Here is a 16,258-nt window from a genome sequence, read left to right on the forward strand (position 1 = left end):
TGGTTGCAGTACACAGAATTTTTAGTTGCAGCATGCAGGATGTAGTTTCCTGGCCAGGGATTGAATCCGGGCCCCCCTGCATTGGGAATGCAGAGTCTTAGCCATTGGACCACCGGGGAAGTTCTAGCAGGTGAGTTTTAATCTCTGTTACTTTCTTTTTCTGGTCTCCGTGTGATGGGGTCATCAATACAATATGAAATAAGAGCAGAGACAAAGAGTGTCTGTCTCCTTGCCAACCTGCTTCTGATGTTTATCCTTCAGCTATGATGTTAAAGGCTAGGTACCAAATACCTCAAGTTACCAGGTTAAGGAAGGTCCCTCCCAGTCCTCATTTGCTAAGAGAATGTTTAAAAGGAAAGTATGAGCATTAGAGAAGCTTACTGAATGCCTGTTCTGTCATCTGTTGATATTCTATCTTTGGTTCTTTTCAGACATGATAGTATACTTTTAATAGTTTCTAGTTCCCTGCCAGAATGTACAGCCTGTGTTGGAAAAACCCACTTCTGAATTCCTGTTTGTTTCTATTGTCTTGTCTGTACTGGTGCTTGCTCTAAGAATTTTGTCTCCTTAAGTGTATTTATTTTTTCTTAATAATTACAGTGGTTGTAAGTACAGTGTTTAGAGTTGCATTATCATGCCTAGCATGTGAAGTAGGTGCTGAGTAAAAGTTTCTCATTCAAAAGTTCTTAGTTGTGGCAAAACATGCATAACAAAAAAGTTGACCATCTTAGTAGTGTTAGTAGTGTTAAGTTCCTTTCACTTCGTTGTGCAATCAACCCCCACCTCAGGAACCCTTTTCATCTTGCAAAATTGAAACTCTGTCCCCACTAAATAACTCCCATTATCCCCTTAGACCAGCTCATGGCAACCACCATCCTATGTTCTATCTCTATGAATTTGACAACAGTGAAAGTGAAGAAGCTCAGTCATGTCCGACTCTTTGCGACCCCGTGGACTGTAGCCCACCAGGCTCCTCCGTTCATTCTCCAGGCAAGAATACTGGAGTGGTTTGCCATTTCCTTCTCCAGGGGATCTTCCCGACCCAGGGATCGAACCCAGGTCTCCCATACTGCAGGCAGACGCAGGCAGATGCTTTAACCTCTGAGCCACCAACTTTAGGTGCCTCATATCAGGGGAATCATAGAGTATTGGTCTCTTTGTGACGTGCCTATTTCACTCAGCATAATGTCCTCAAAGTTCAGCCATGTTGTATCGTGTCATAATTCCCTTCCTTTTTAAAACTGAATAACATTCCATTGCACATATACACATATTTTGCTTATCCATTCAGTTGTTGACGGACACTCGGGTTCTTGAAACTCGTGGCTATTGTGAAGAATGATGCTCTGATAGTCATACAAACATCTCTTTGAGACCCTGCTTTCAATTCTTTTGTGGCATTATATCCAGAAGTGGAATGACTGGATCATATGGTAGTTTTATTTTTAATTTTTTGGGGGAACGGTCATGCTGTTTTCCATATTGGTTGCACCATTTTACACTGCCACCAACAGTGCACAATAGTTCCAATTTCTTCACATCCTTGCTAACACTGTTCTCGAGTTTTTGATAGTAGCCACCCTAATGGGTGTGAATTTGTATCTCATTGTTATTTTGATTCACATTTCCCTAATGACGAGTGATATTGAGCATCTTCTCATGTACTTATTGGTCATTTGTATATCTGGTTTGGAGGCATGTCTATTCAAGTCCTTTGACCAATTTTTAAACAGGTTTTATTGTTGAGTTGTAGACATTCTTTGTATATTTGGAATATTAACCCCCTATCAGATAATGATTTGCAAGTATTTCCTCCCATTCCACAAGTTGCCTTTATACTCTGTTGATTGTGTCATTTCACACACAGAAGTTTTTAATTTTGGTGATGTCCAGTTGGTCTATTTATTCTCATTTTAAAGATTTATTTATATTTTTGGTTGTGTTGGGTCTTCATTGCTTCATGTGAGCTTTCTCTAGTTGTGGTGCAGACTTCTCATCGCACTGGCCTTTCTTGTTGCAGAGCAGCCTGGGCACATGGGCTTAGTTGCACACGCCAGGTGGGATCTTCTTGGAGCAGGGATCGAACCTGTGTCCTCTGCAGTGGCAGGCAGATTCTTAACCACTGGGCCACCAGGGGAGTCCCCCTATATTTCCTGGTAAGAGTTTTATAGTTTTAGTTCTAATATTTATGTATTTGATCTACTTTTATATGATATTAGAGATAACCATGTGTTTTTTCTCCCGTCATTCTGCTAATATGATGTATTGCATTGATTTTCCTTTGTTGAACCATGCTTGCACTGCAGGAATAAACCCACCTGGTTATGATGTATAATCCTTTTAACGTGCTCTTGAATTCTGTTTGTCAGTGCCGTTGTCCCTCAGTATCCACAGGTTCCAGGACCCCCCATGGATACCAAACTCTGTGGATGCTCAAGTCCCCTATATAAAATGATATAATATTTGCATACAGTGCATGTACATCCTCCTGTATAGTTTAAATCATCTCTAGGTTAGTTAGAATACCTAAATACAATGTAAATGCTATGTAAATAGTTGCCAGCATGCAACAACTTCAAGACTTCAACTTCAACAACTTCAATATATATGGAACATATATATATATACACACACACATATATGTCAGGTCTGGTTGATCTACAGTGTTATTCAAATTCTCTGTTTCTTTATTAATCTTCTCTTTGGTTGTTCTATCCATTACTGAAATGTACTCTCAGTTACTGCTGCTGCTAAGTCACTTCAGTTGTGTCCGACTCCGTGTGATCCCATAGACGGCAGCCCACCAGGCTCCCCCATCCCTGGGATTCTCCAGGCAAAAACACTGGAGTGGGTTGCCATTTCCTTCTCCAATGTGTGAAAGTGAAGTTGCTCAGTCGGGTCCGACTTAGCGGCCCCATGGACCGCAGCCCGTCAGGCTCCTCCATCCATGGGATTTTCCAGGCGAGAGTACTGGAGTGGGGTGCCATTGCCTTCTCTGACTCTCGGTTACTATTTGTATGCAATACCATTTTTCCCATCCTTTCACTTTCAACCTATGTGTATCTTTAGATCTAAAGTGAGTCTCTTGAAGACAGCTCAAATTATTCCATTTTTCAGCTCCTGAACTTGTTTCTTTATTATAATTTCCACTTCTTTGTTGACAGTCTCATTTTTCTCATATTTTCCTGATTTCACTTAGTTGTCTGCCATCTTTCTTCTCCTTCAGCTGACTGAGCATATTTAAAGAAGTTGTTTTGAGACCTATCAGTTTCTTGATTTACTCTGTTTCTCTGAACGGGCCCTGTCTCCTTGTTTCTTTGTATGTCTTGTCATCTTTTGTTGGAACGGGGCATTTGAAAAGACACCCACCTCTCCCGCTCTTTGCAGACTGCGCCTGTTCAGGGGAAGGCCTTCACTAATCAGCCTGGTATGAAAGTTCAGGGTTCGTTCAAATACTTTCTAGCGGGTGTATCTTCCCTGGGCCTGTGTGCATCTGCTTTAACTCCACATTCCCAGCAGACTAGCCGTCTCACCCCCACCTCTCAGGGATTTAGATACAGTGTTGTATCCGTCTGTCCATAATCTTGCCCCCAGTCACCTGCAGGCCTGCAGACTCTCGGCAGCTGTCTCTGGCAGCAGCACCTACTCCTGCTTTCAGCAACCACCCACATGATATCTAAACCACGCCAGCATTCTCACCACCACTGAGTCAGAGACAGGAGCCCCCGGCAGGTCCCAGACAAGTCAGCACATTGGAAGCACGTTCCATTCCTTCCCTTCCACCCCAAAGCAGGAGCCAGGAACCCACTGCCTTCTCGGAGAGTGTACTGGGGAAGGCAAGCAAACAAAAAAACAAGTCATGACATTTCCTACTGTTTGGAGTGAGACTTTTTCTCAGTCAGGCACTCACTCGATTGTTGCTGCTGCTTAAGTGGGTTCTAGGGTTCTCACAAAGCTGCTTCGGTCCACTTACTGTTCTACACTCAATGTTTCCACGGAGGAAGAAGGACTTGTAGATTTCTAGCCTGTGGCTTTGCTGATGTCACTGTCCTGTCTTCCCCCTGGATTTTGATCAAGATATTTCCAAAACACCAGTTTTTTCTGTCTTGTCCAACATTATTAGATATCCTACCAGAAGGATTGTCCTGAATAGTCTAAGTTGCCTACTTCAGTACACTGTTCTTAGAGACCATCCTTGGGTTCCAGAGATTACTTCCAGTTGGTCATAACGTTCTCTTAGCTTATGTCTCAATAAACTTCTGAATTTCACTCACTAACATATTAGTAACATCTACATTCAAGTTTGCAGTTGGGCTTCTCACTTTCCTCTCTTGCCCTTGAGTTGTCATCTTCCATCAAATAATCCTAATTTCATTAAAATGAGTTGGGAAGAGGAGGGTCTCATTTTTATATTCTGGTACAGTTGTGGTACATTACTACAACTTGCCTATAAAACTATCTGGGCCTGGTGTTTTACATTTAAGATCTTTTTATTTTAAAATAATTATAGATTGGGAGGAAGTTCAAAGATAGTATTGGCTTTTCAGGTGGTACTAGTGGAAAAGAACTTGCCTGCCAATGCTGGAGATGCAGATTTGACCCCTGGGTCAGGAAGCTCCTCTGGAGGAGGGCATGGCAGCCCTCTCTAGTATCCTTGCCTGGAGAATCCCATGGACAGAGGAGCCTGGCGGGCTACAGTCCGTGGGGTCACAAAGAGTTGGACACGACTGAAGCGACTCAGCACACACCACAAAGATAGTACAGAGATGTCCTGTATATCTTTTATCCCACTCCCCCCAATGTTTACATCTTCCATAATTATAGTACAATAACAAAACCCCGGCACTGACACTGTGTACAGTTCTGTGACATTTCATTTTGCCACAGTTGTGGATTCATGTAACCACCACCACCAAACTACAGAACTGTTACATCACCACAAACATCTCCCTTTTTCTACCCTATTGTAGTCACACCCACTCCTCCTCCCAGTAGCTACTAATTTGTTGATTTTTATAATTTGTAGTTTTGGGAATGTTATAGAATCATACAGCGCATGATCCTTGAATTTGTCTTTTTTCATTCATGCTTTGGAGATCTGTCCAAGTTGTTGCCTGTATCAGTAGTTTGTTCCCTTCTATTGCTGAGTGGTATTCCAGAGTATGGATGTACCAGAATTTGTTTAACTATGTACTGACCATAGGTTATTTTGGTGGTTACCAGTTGCTCAAGATTCTTCAAACCAGGCTTCAACAGTACGTGAACCCATGAACTTCCAGATGTTCAAGCTGGATTTCAAAAAGGCAGAGGAACCAGAGATCAAATTGCCAACATTTCACTGGATCATCAAAAAAGCAAGAGAATACCAGAAAAACATCTACTTCTGCTTCATTGTGACAAAGCCTTTGACTGTGTGGATCACAACAAACTGTGGAAAATTCTTCAAGAGATGGGCATACCAGACCACCTTACCTGTCTCTTGAGAAGTCTGTATGCAGGTCAAGAAGCAACAGTTAGAACCAGACATGGAACAACAGACTGGTTCCAAATTGGGCAAGGAGTACGTCAAGGCTATATATTGTCATCCTGCTTATTTAACTTATATGCAGAATACATCGTGTGAAATGCCAGGCTGGATGAAGCACAATTTGAAATCAATATTGCCAGGAGAAATATCAATAACCTCAGATATGCAGATGACATCACCCTTATCTCAGAAAGCAAAGAACTAAAGAGCCTCTTGATGAAAGTGAAAGAGAAGGGTGAAAAAGCTGGCTTGAAACTCAACATTCAAAAAACAAAGATCATGGCATCTGGTCCATGATTATGGCATCACTTCATGGCAAATAGATGGGGAAACGAAACAGTGACACACTTTATTTTTCTGGGCTCCAAAATCACTGCAGATGGTGACCGCAGCCATGAAATTAGAAGACGCTTGCTCCTTGGAAGACAAACTGTGACCAACCTAGACAGCCTATTAAAAAGCAGACATTACTTTGCCAACAAAGGTCCATCTAGTCAAAGCTATGGTTTTTGTAGTAGTCATGTATGGATTTGAGAGTTGGACTATAAAGAAAGCTGATCCCCGAAGAATTGATGCTTTTGAAGTGTGGTATTGGAGAAGACTCTTGAGAGTTCCTTGGACTGCAGGGAAATCAAACCAGTCAATCCTAAAGGAAATCAGTCCTGAGCATTCATTGGAAGGACTGATGCTGAAGCTGAAACTCTAGTCCTTTGGCCACCTGATGCAAAGAACTGACTCACTGGAAAAGACCCTGATGCTGGGAAAGATTTAAGGCAGGAGGAGAAGGGAACGACAGAGGATGAGATGGTTGGATGGCATCACTGACTTGGTGGACATGGGTTTGAGCAAGCTCCAGGAGTTGGTGATGGACAGGGAAGCCTGGCATGCTGCAGATCTTGGGGTCACAAAGAGTCAGACACAACTGAGTGAACTGAACTGAATAATAGTGCTATGAATAATCATACACAGGTTTCTGTGTGAACACTTGTTTTCATTTCTCTGGGATAATATCCAGGAATGCATTTGCTGGATCACATCATAAGTGTATGTTTAGCTTTTTCTCCAGTGACTGTACCATTTTCCCTGCCCACCAGCAATATATGAGAACAAGTTTCTCCACATTCTTGCCAGCATTTGATACTGTCACTGCTTTTCATTTTAACTGTTGTAATAGGCGTGTAAAGTGTTAACCTCATTTTCCTACTGACTGGTCCTATCTTTTCAGGTGCTTATGTGCCATCGGGGGTGAAATGTTTCCATGTGTCTTGTCCATTTTCTGTATAGACTGTACTTTGACTTAAATTTGTTTTTAGTTTTTTTTTTTAAGAAAAGAAACAGTTATTAAAGGGGAAAGCGGGGGAGGGATAAATTAGAGGAGTTTGGGATTAGTAGATCCATGCTACTATATATAAATATAACAGATAACAAGGCCCTGTGTATAGCACAGGGAACTAAATTCAATATCATGTCATAAACTATAATGGAAAAGAACCTAAAAAGAGTAATATATACAGATACACACACACATAGACTGAACCACTCTGCTATACACCTGAACCCAACACAGCATTGTAAATCAACCATATTTTAATAGAAACTTTTAAACGGGAGGATAATTGCTTTACAGTGTTGGGTTGGTTTCTGCCATGCAACGTAAATTACACATATGGCCCCTCCCTCTTAAGCCCCCCTCCACGCCCCCATCCCACCCCTCTGGGTCATCACAGAGCCCTGAGCTGAGCTCCCGGTGCTACCCGGCAGCTTCCCCCAGCTAGCTATTTACACACGGAAGTGTATATACATCAACGCAACTCTCGATTTGTCCTTCCTCTGCTGTGTCTGCAAGTCTGTTCTCTATGTCTGTGTCTCTATTCCTGCCCTACAAATAGCTTCATCAGTACCTTTTCCCTAGATCCCATATGTATGCATTAATATCTGATACTGTTTTTCTCTGACTTCACTCTGCATAACAGGCTCTAGTTTCATTCACGGTTAAATTTTGAGAGATGTTTATGTATTCTAGATATGGGTCCTTTGTCAGCTATGTGGTTTGCAAGTATTTTCTCCCAGGGCTTTGTTCTTCCATTCTTTTGACAGGAAACAGCAAACAATTTTGATGATGTCCGATTTATTGATTTTTTTTTTCTCTTTTATGAATCAGGCTTTTGGTGTCATGTCTAACAACTCTTCACTAAACCGTACCTGTAGGTACATGTCAGCCTACAGATGCAGTGAATTTAACAGCTATGAGATGCTTTTAGATTTTTAATATTCCTACTCCAATCAGTTTGGGCAGATTGTATTTTTCTGGGAAATACTTTGTTTTGAAATTTATCAGCAAAGTTGCGTCACCTTTTGAAACCTGTAGTTTTGACTCCTTGTTCCTAGTTCTATTTATTTGTGCATCTCTTTTTTTCTCTCTTGAACCATTCTATTGTTCATTTCTTCCTAATTCATTAATTTCCTTCTGCTTTCCTTGGTTTACACCAGGGATCAGCCAACATTTTCTGTAAAGAGCCAGACAGTAAATATTTTAGGCTTGGTGGCTGGAGAGTCTTGGTCACAAATACTCCACATCATGGCACAAAAGTATCCACAAACAGCATGTGAATGAATGTGCACGGCCGTGTCCCTTAGCACTAATGGACAACAACTCACGAATGACAGTTTCAGGCTGTTCAGTGCTGGAAGTGTTCCATCTTAAATATCACCTGAACTGAGCATAGAATATAAGTTAACAATTATTTTCTCTTAATGCTGTAAAGACTTATTCCACCATCTTCTATCATTGCTGCTACGAGAAATGGTTATTTGTTCCTTGAAAAATCACCTCTTTTCCATTCGTTTTGGTGGCTGTGAGGACCTCTGCTTGGGTTTTCCACAGTTCCATTCTGATGCGTCATGGTAGAGGTTTATTTACCATGTTTGGGACACACCGTGCTTTTTTGTGGGGGGTGGGAGCACCACACAGCATGTGGGGTCTTAGTCCCCTGACCAGGGATCAAATCCACGCGCCCTGCATTGGAAGCTCGGAGTCTTAACCACTGGACTGCCAGGGGAGTCTCACTGTGCTTCTTGGATCTTCATTCTAAAATTCTCACTTCATCTTCCTCCTCTCATATTTTCCAGTTAATTTTTTCTTTTGCTATTAACAACTTACTGACCAGAGACGAATTAATACGTTTTTGTTACCTAAATGTTATAAAATGTTATAGAATATTGACACCTATCAATATTCACTTACATAACAAATTGCTGGCCCCAGGCATTGGTTTCTGGAAAAATCACCTGGTTCAATAATGCGTTGTCTTAAATTTCTGTGAATATTTTTTCATTTCTAGAAATCAGTTCTGGAATTGTGCTTATCTTAGTAATCTTTAATTCTAGCATCCAAAAGTCTTGGAGAAGGACTTTCTCCTTGACCAGACTCCACTCAGGCTCCTTAGAACTCTTCTCAACTAGCTCCTGACTTTGGGCTTCCATGGTCACGTCTTCTTGTCCAGTTTTAGCAGGTCAGTACCTTTATCAGGATCCTCCAGCGCTGATCACCTTGACCTCTGCAACCGGGTGATGTCTGATCCCCCTAGCCTGCCTTCAGCAACAGTTCTGTTAGGTCAGCTTAGCCAGAATCTCCCCGACCCCTCATCTTTCCTTTTAGTAATCTTCCATCCACTGACCCCCTCTCCCCCCTGCTCCTGGACTCTAAATGCCCACTTCTCCTTGTTAAGAGATGAGCCCAATCTTTCTGCCCCTACTGCAGTGGTCCGTACATCTACAGCCCCCCAGTAAAGCCTGCCTAGCTGTTCTTTTACGAGTGACATGAACACTTGCTCCATTATCAGGGATCCACTGCCATTGTTTGTTGCAGTCGCCGACATCCGTGTCTGGGTAGTGGGACATGAGCCGTGGGAATCGCGCATGACTTTGGTTGCAGGTGTGCCCAAGCGTTCTCAGACCTTGTAGGGTGTGCACACTCACATTCTCTAAGGGCAGGCCTGTGGCTCTAATTATCAGCAACTGCCTGACCTCCCCAAACTCTCGTCTCCTGCACCAGAGGTCACCAGGCTCGCTAGACCTGGAGTGAAGTGTGGGGGAGTTTGGGGCCTCTTTTTCGTGGTAACTTTGTTGATAACTCCTGGAACTTCCCTGGTCAGGGAGCTAGATCCCACATGCCACAACAAAGACCTGGCCCAGCCAAATAAAAAAAAGTTTTTTTTAAAGTGCTCCTTTGCACATAACTTTGCTTTGCCTCTTAGCTCACTGTACAACAACTGAGTGTGTGTCCTCTTGGCAGAAGCGAAGAGAAAGGAATGGGTTTTCCCTCCGGGATGGAAGCAGGGGGTCAGAGTGCTTGCTGGCGCGGCCACTCACCGCATTGTGGAGGGGGGTCCACGGGCACAAAGCCCCTGGCACACAGGTGGACGTAGGCAGCGGCCAGGGTGCAAGCAGGCTGGTGCTCCTGGGTGCCACAGGTGTCCCGGATGCACAGGCTGAGGAAGGGTGTTGGGTCCACCTGAAATCCAGCCCCCAGAGTCAGTGTCCCTGCCCACCGCGCCCCAGGGAGTAGCACAGAGGAGGGGCGTAGGCTAGATCGGGGCAAGGGCCTCCTGTGTCCCGCGGTCCACCCGCTGCGTGGCCTCCGCACCCGCACACTCACCACTCCGAAGCAGCTCGCCAGGCTGGAGTGGGGGTCGTGGAAGGTGGCCTGGCAGATGGGGCTCTGTTCCGGGCACACCAGCCGAGTTTTCTCCACAGCTCTGCAGTCACCAGCCAGCTGGGGGCATGAACCCGAGACTCAGGCCTCCTGCCTGGACCTCTGTCTCCTGGGCGGCTCCATTGAGTGCCCCAGCCACAGGGGGGGACCACCACCCCATCGGCCTAGGATGGAGAACCTCTGGAGCCCCAGAGACGACGTCCCCGCGCTGCTCAGGTGCACGGCCAATCCACACGGATGGTTCCCTCTCCACCCCCAGCCACAGCATCCTAGTGATGACGCCCAGGCCTGCGGAAGGGCGGGCGGGCTGGCCCTCAGCTCACCTGCCAGGCCTGGGTGAACTCCTCCAGGCTGCTGGCCAGTGTGCCATCTGGCAGCATCAGCTCATTGCTGGCCTCGTTGTCATTGGTGCCCAGAAGGCCGGCGGACAGGCCTGTGGGACAGGGAAGGCAGGACAGGCCATGAGAGTCCGCTGGCCAGGGTCAGGGGCATGGCCAGACCCTGCGTCCTTCAAGGCTGACCTCCCTAAACAGCAGCCCTGGCTCTGAACCTTCTCTCCAGAGGGAGAGGAGAATAACGACTGTGAGGGAAGTATTTTTCCCCCTCCCGGGACCTTCCCTGTCCACTAGCCCTCTCTCCCGAGTGGCCAGGATGCAAGCTCTTCATAGGTGTTCCTGGTGCAGCCCAACCCGGTCAAGGGAAGGGTCAGAGCCCTGGGCTCAAATCCTGGCGCTGCTGCTCATGGCTGGGGACATGGGGGTGAGTCAGTTAAAGTGGGTCACCTGTCCCAGGGGACAACAGTGAGGGGATCAAAGGAGAAGGAGCTGACCATGCATCATAGCTCCTAAAACAGGGCAACGGTCAACCAGCAGTTGTGTCCAGAGTTGTACACCCCCTGGTTCGATCCCTGGGTCAGGAAGATCCCTTGGAGGAAGGCATGGCAACCCACTCCAGTATTCTTGCCTGGAGAATCTCATGGACAGAGGAGCCTGGCGGGCTACAGTCCATAGGGTTGCAGAGTCGGACACGACTGAAATGACCTAGCATGCTTGCACTCCCTGAGGTAGGGGCTGTCCCAGCACTGAACGTGATAAATGCTGGCAGAGATGGGCTTTGAGCCTCTTCCAGTCTGGGCTGTTCTGATATCTGCTCAGGTTGTGAACCCCAAGGACCAGCAGAGGCCCAGGAGCATCCCTGGGCCTCCCACCCTCATCCTCCCAAGGACACAGAGTAACCGCCCGCTGAGATCTGCCCATCTCAGCCCCGGAAACTGCACCGACGCGGAGGCTGCCAGCGGGGGCCCAGACCCACCATGCTGCCAGACGCTGAGAGTCAGGCCGCAGAGGCCAGCACGGACATCACAGGTGATGGAGACACCGTCCTCACTGGTCAGCTCAATCCTCGGGTCATCCTTCCCGGTCTTGGCGGGAGGCAGGTCCCCGTCCAGACAGCTCTCCCCGGGCAGGGAGTTGCTGTACAGTCTGTAGGTCTGTGGGCCAGACAGGGGCTAGGACAGGCTCCACAGGGCACACGTGTGTGGACATGGCAGGAGGCAGGAGAAGTGTCCGGGCGACCTTCCCACCCCGCTAGCGCAGGCTCACCTTCAGGCTGGGGTAGACGGCAAGGATGGTGTGGTTCAGCCCCATGGTCAGCAATGTGAGCCCCGAGCCCGCCCGGTTTAGCGTCAGCGAGAAGGTGTCGTGAGCAAAGTCCTGGGCCAGCAGCAGGCTGCCACAGCGGTCACCAATGCCCCACACCCGGCCGTCAAAGGTCACCACGTACCTGGCCCCAGCCACCACGGCGTGGTCTGGGGAGAAGAAGCCAGAGGCAGGGTGAGTGGGGCCTGCTGCGCCGGCTGTAGTGGGGGGGCCCTGAGCCCACAGGGCAGCCCAGGGTATCCAGGGCCTGCTCCTTGGCTGGTGTCCTCAGGGGCAGCCCACCTGGGGAGCAGGGTCTGTCTCCAGGAACCCCAGCTTCAAGACAGCTTGAGCTCAAGAGACACCCCGAGGTGAACGGTGTACAGCCAAGTCAGCAACAAGAAGGAACCGAGGGGTGATGCACGTTTCAACACCGAGGACCCTTGGAAACTCCGAGTGAGAAGCCTGGGCACGTGTTACATGATTCCTTTCATACAAAGTTTGTAACAGGCAAATCCCCAAAGACAGAAAGTGGACTGGGGTGTAGTTGAGGGATGGGGACCGAGAGCTAAGGGATGCAGGGTGCCTTTTTGGGGTGAGGAAGGTTCTGTAGTTGACCATGTTGATGGATGCCCACCGCCACTGAATCGGAGGCTTTAAATGGACACCCTGCAGCCTCCCAAGGTGACAGAAATACACAGAAACAAATGGGACCTAATCAAACTTACAAGCTTTTACACAGCCAAGGAAATCATAAACAAAATGACAAGACAACCTACAGGGTGGGAGACAGCGTTTGCAAACGATGTGACCAAGCAGGGCTTAATTTCCAAAATATAAAACAGTTCATACAACTCAATATAAAAAAACACCAAACCCAACAGAAAAATGCACAGAAGACCTAAATAAACATGTCTCTAAAGAAAAAATATCCACCAGGCACGTGCAAAGATGCTCAATATCATTAATAATTCAAGAAATGCAAATCGAAACTACAGTGAAATACTATCTCACACCGGTCAGAATGGCTGTCATGAAAAACTACCAGTAAATGCTGGAGAGGATATGGAGAAAAGGAAACCCTCCTACACTGTTGGTGGGGATGTAAGTTGATGCAGCCACCACGGAAAACAGTATGGAGGTTCCCCAGAAAAGTAAAAATAGAATTACCATATGGTCCAGAAATCCCCCTCCTGGGTATATATCCAGAAAAAACTCTAATCCAAAAAGATACATGCACCCCTGTGTTCATAGCAGCATTATTCACAAGAGCTGAGACATGAAAACAACCTAAATGTCTATCGACAGATGAATGAATAAAGAAGACGGGGTACATGTATATAGTGGAATATTAGCCATTGAAAAGAATGAAATAATGCCATTTGCAGCAACATGGATGGGCCTAGAGATTGTCATACTGAGTGAAGTCAGGTAGAGAAAGACAAATATATGTAGAATCTTAAAAGTGATACAAGTGAACTTATTTACAGAACAGAAACAGACTCACAGAGAATGAATTTATGGACACCAGAGGGGACGGGGAGGGGGAGGGATGGTTAAGAGAGTTCAGGATTGACATGTATAGGGTTGGCCAAAAGGAGGGTTTGGGTTTATCTGTAAGACGTTACAGAATGATATTTTTGGCCAGCCCAATACATACTACTATATTTAAAATGGATAACCTACAACAAGGACCTACTATACAGCACGAGGAACCCTGCTCAATATTATGTAACCACCTAAATGGGAAAAGAATTTGAATATGAGTGAGATATACGAATGGGCTTCCCGGATGGCTCCCTGGTAAAGAATCCGCCTGCCAATGCAGGACATGCAGGGTTGATCCCTGGGTCAGGAGGAGCTCCTGGAAAAGGAAATGGCAACCCACGCCAGTATTCTTGCTTGGGAAACCCCATGGACAGAGGAGCCTGGCAGGCTGCCGTCCATGGGGTCGCAACAGTCGGACACGACTTTGAGGCTAAATGAGATACATGTGTGTGTGTGACTGAGTCACTGCTGGCCACCTGAAACCAACACAACAGTGTCAATCAGCTACGCTCCAACATCAAAGGAAAAGTCAAACGCCGCATGATGTCACTTGCATGTGGGATCTGAAATATGACACAAATGAACCTATCTACAAAACAGACTCACCGTCACACAGAACAGGTTTGTTGTTGCCAAGGAGGAAGAGAGGGTTTGGGGGAAGGATTGAGTGGGGGGCTGGGATTAGTAGATGCAAACTGTTATATGTAGAATAGATCAACAACGTATGTATGCGTAGCATAGGGAGCTATGTTCAATATGTATGTGTAGCATAGAAAACTATATTCAATATCAATAACTAGAAGTGAAAAGGAATATTTTTAAAAAGCATATATATGTGTGTAACTGAATTAGTTACTTTGCTGCACAACAGACATTAACACAATATTGTAAATCAGTGACATCCATACTTCAGAAAACAAAAGGATTTACACCAGGTTCCACACCTTTGCCTCCAAACTGAACTAACCACATCATTTTATCTATAAAGATGAATACAAATGGTATTTTCCCATTTGTCTCTCATTTCTTGTCACCCTTGACGGAAGGTTAGAATTTGTTGAATTGTACCCACAGTTCAAAAAAGACCTGAGTAGCAGATGGATTGTAACCTCACTGAAGCTACGGCAAAGAGACACGCTCACTATTTTAAAAAAAAAAAAAAGATACAAAGGCTCCGTCCCACAGGAGGGAGGTGCCACTTGGGCCAGCCCTGCCCTCTTCACAGTGAGCAGAAGGTGGCCCGAGAGAGGGCAGTTCTGACCTACCGGGCCAGCAGAGGAGCAGAGGCTTGGGTAGGGAGCAGACAAGAGAAGCCCCGTCTGTTGAACACACACCCTGGCCAGCCCATGATGGCCTCACAAGGAGGGTCCCTCCGTCAGGTGTCAGAGCTGAAGGTCACAGGCCGACCCCAGGTCACACACGTAGAACCTGGGGATCAGGCTGTTTCCGGTTGCCCCACTGCCTGCCAGACAAGTACCCCCGACTCTGGCAGCTCCCACCTGCCCGCATTCCCCCCTGTCCTCACCTGTGCGATCACAAGACCCCCCAGGCTACACACCACTCCTTGCCAAGCCCTGCCCACCGACTTGAGACCCTCCGGGGCGCCAAAGGCACACGCCCGTTACCTCCCAAGTGAGCCACGTTGCCCCTCTGGGTGGCGGAGAGGTGAGACGGCTCGCCAGTGCACACGTGAAGGAGAGAACGCAAACTCCCAGGCGGCCCCAGCCCCTGGAGCTGTGTCTGCTCTGGGCCCCGCCTCTGGCTCTAAGTCTTGCCTGACAGTCTGGACTCGATTAGTGGCCTTCTGGCTGCAAATGGAGGTCTGTTTTATGCTTTCCCTGCAGAGTCCCCCCCGGAGAGAGCTGGCCTGGTCCTCAGCCTCTCGCCATGCCTCCGGGCTGGGCTTCAGGCTCAGGCTTTGACTTTGTGGACAAATGCCTTGGACCCGCAGCCCAGCCCCAGTCCTGTGTGGCCCTGGGAAGCCAAGTAGCCTCGGCACTCAGCCTGGGAGTAGATGGGCCCAGCACCGTGATGCTAGGGCGTCCCTGTACTAGCAAGGGACGGTCCCACTGTCCATCTGTCCCTGCCAGGTCACGCCGCTGCATCCCTAAGGGCAGAGGGGCTCCCAGAGAGGAGGGGCGCAGGACTTACATCCAGAGGGGGCCCCCAGCAGGCCGCGTTTGAGCCGGTGGTACTCGGCCAGCACGCTGGTCCTGTAGAGCGCTCGGAGTGGCCGCAGCAGCAGCTCTTCCACCAGGTGGCTGGTCACGCGGGCCACATCCAGGGGCTCATCCACTGCTGGCAGCATCGGCAGCGTCACCACCACCGAGTGATCCCTGGAGGGAGCACAGAGGAGCTGGGAGACCTTGGCACGAAGGCCTCCTGACCCTTCCCAAGTGCTTGATGGCCCAGGCCTCAGAAAGTAAGCTGGCCTTGGCGGGGTGTCCGGAGAGCAACTCAAACTCAACAGGCCAGAAAGGAGCCCCATATCACCCACTCCCAGCACAGCAAGCGGAACAACAGCCCCAAAGATGCCTAAGCCGCTGAAAGGCTACATCCCCTTAGGTGGCCAAAGTGACTTTGTAGGTGTGACCACACTAAATATTCTGAGACAGGTTAAAGAGTGGAATCACAGTGGACCTTGTAAGAGGCAGGAGGATCAGAGGAAAGATATAAGGACCAAGGTAAAAGGGGGGAAGATGCTACACTGCTGGCTTTAAAGATGGAGGAGGGGCCACGAGCCAAGGAAAGGTGGCCAGGAGAAGCTGGGAAAGGGAAGGAAAGAACCTGAAATTCATTTTGAAATTCTGACCTCCGGAATCACACGATAAT

The 16,258-nt window shown here is 47.3% G+C and overlaps 1 protein-coding gene across 1 annotated transcript in view; it reads right to left on the reverse strand.

The window, feature by feature from the left end:
• Nucleotides 1-16,258, reverse strand: part of LOC136158481 (uncharacterized) — a 166,414-nt gene that overhangs the window by 881 nt on the left and 149,275 nt on the right. Inside the window, exons 60-65 of the mRNA XM_065920298.1 lie at nt 15,578-15,762; nt 11,843-12,048; nt 11,553-11,730; nt 10,565-10,674; nt 10,185-10,301; nt 9,899-10,040 (exon numbers count right to left, since the gene is read on the reverse strand). Coding sequence (XP_065776370.1) covers nt 9,899-10,040; nt 10,185-10,301; nt 10,565-10,674; nt 11,553-11,730; nt 11,843-12,048; nt 15,578-15,762 — 938 coding nt within the window. The remainder of the gene's footprint in view (nt 1-9,898; nt 10,041-10,184; nt 10,302-10,564; nt 10,675-11,552; nt 11,731-11,842; nt 12,049-15,577; nt 15,763-16,258) is intronic.

Source organism: Muntiacus reevesi, chromosome 2, assembly GCF_963930625.1.
Source record: "Muntiacus reevesi chromosome 2, mMunRee1.1, whole genome shotgun sequence".
Taxonomy (NCBI): Eukaryota; Metazoa; Chordata; class Mammalia; order Artiodactyla; family Cervidae; genus Muntiacus; species Muntiacus reevesi.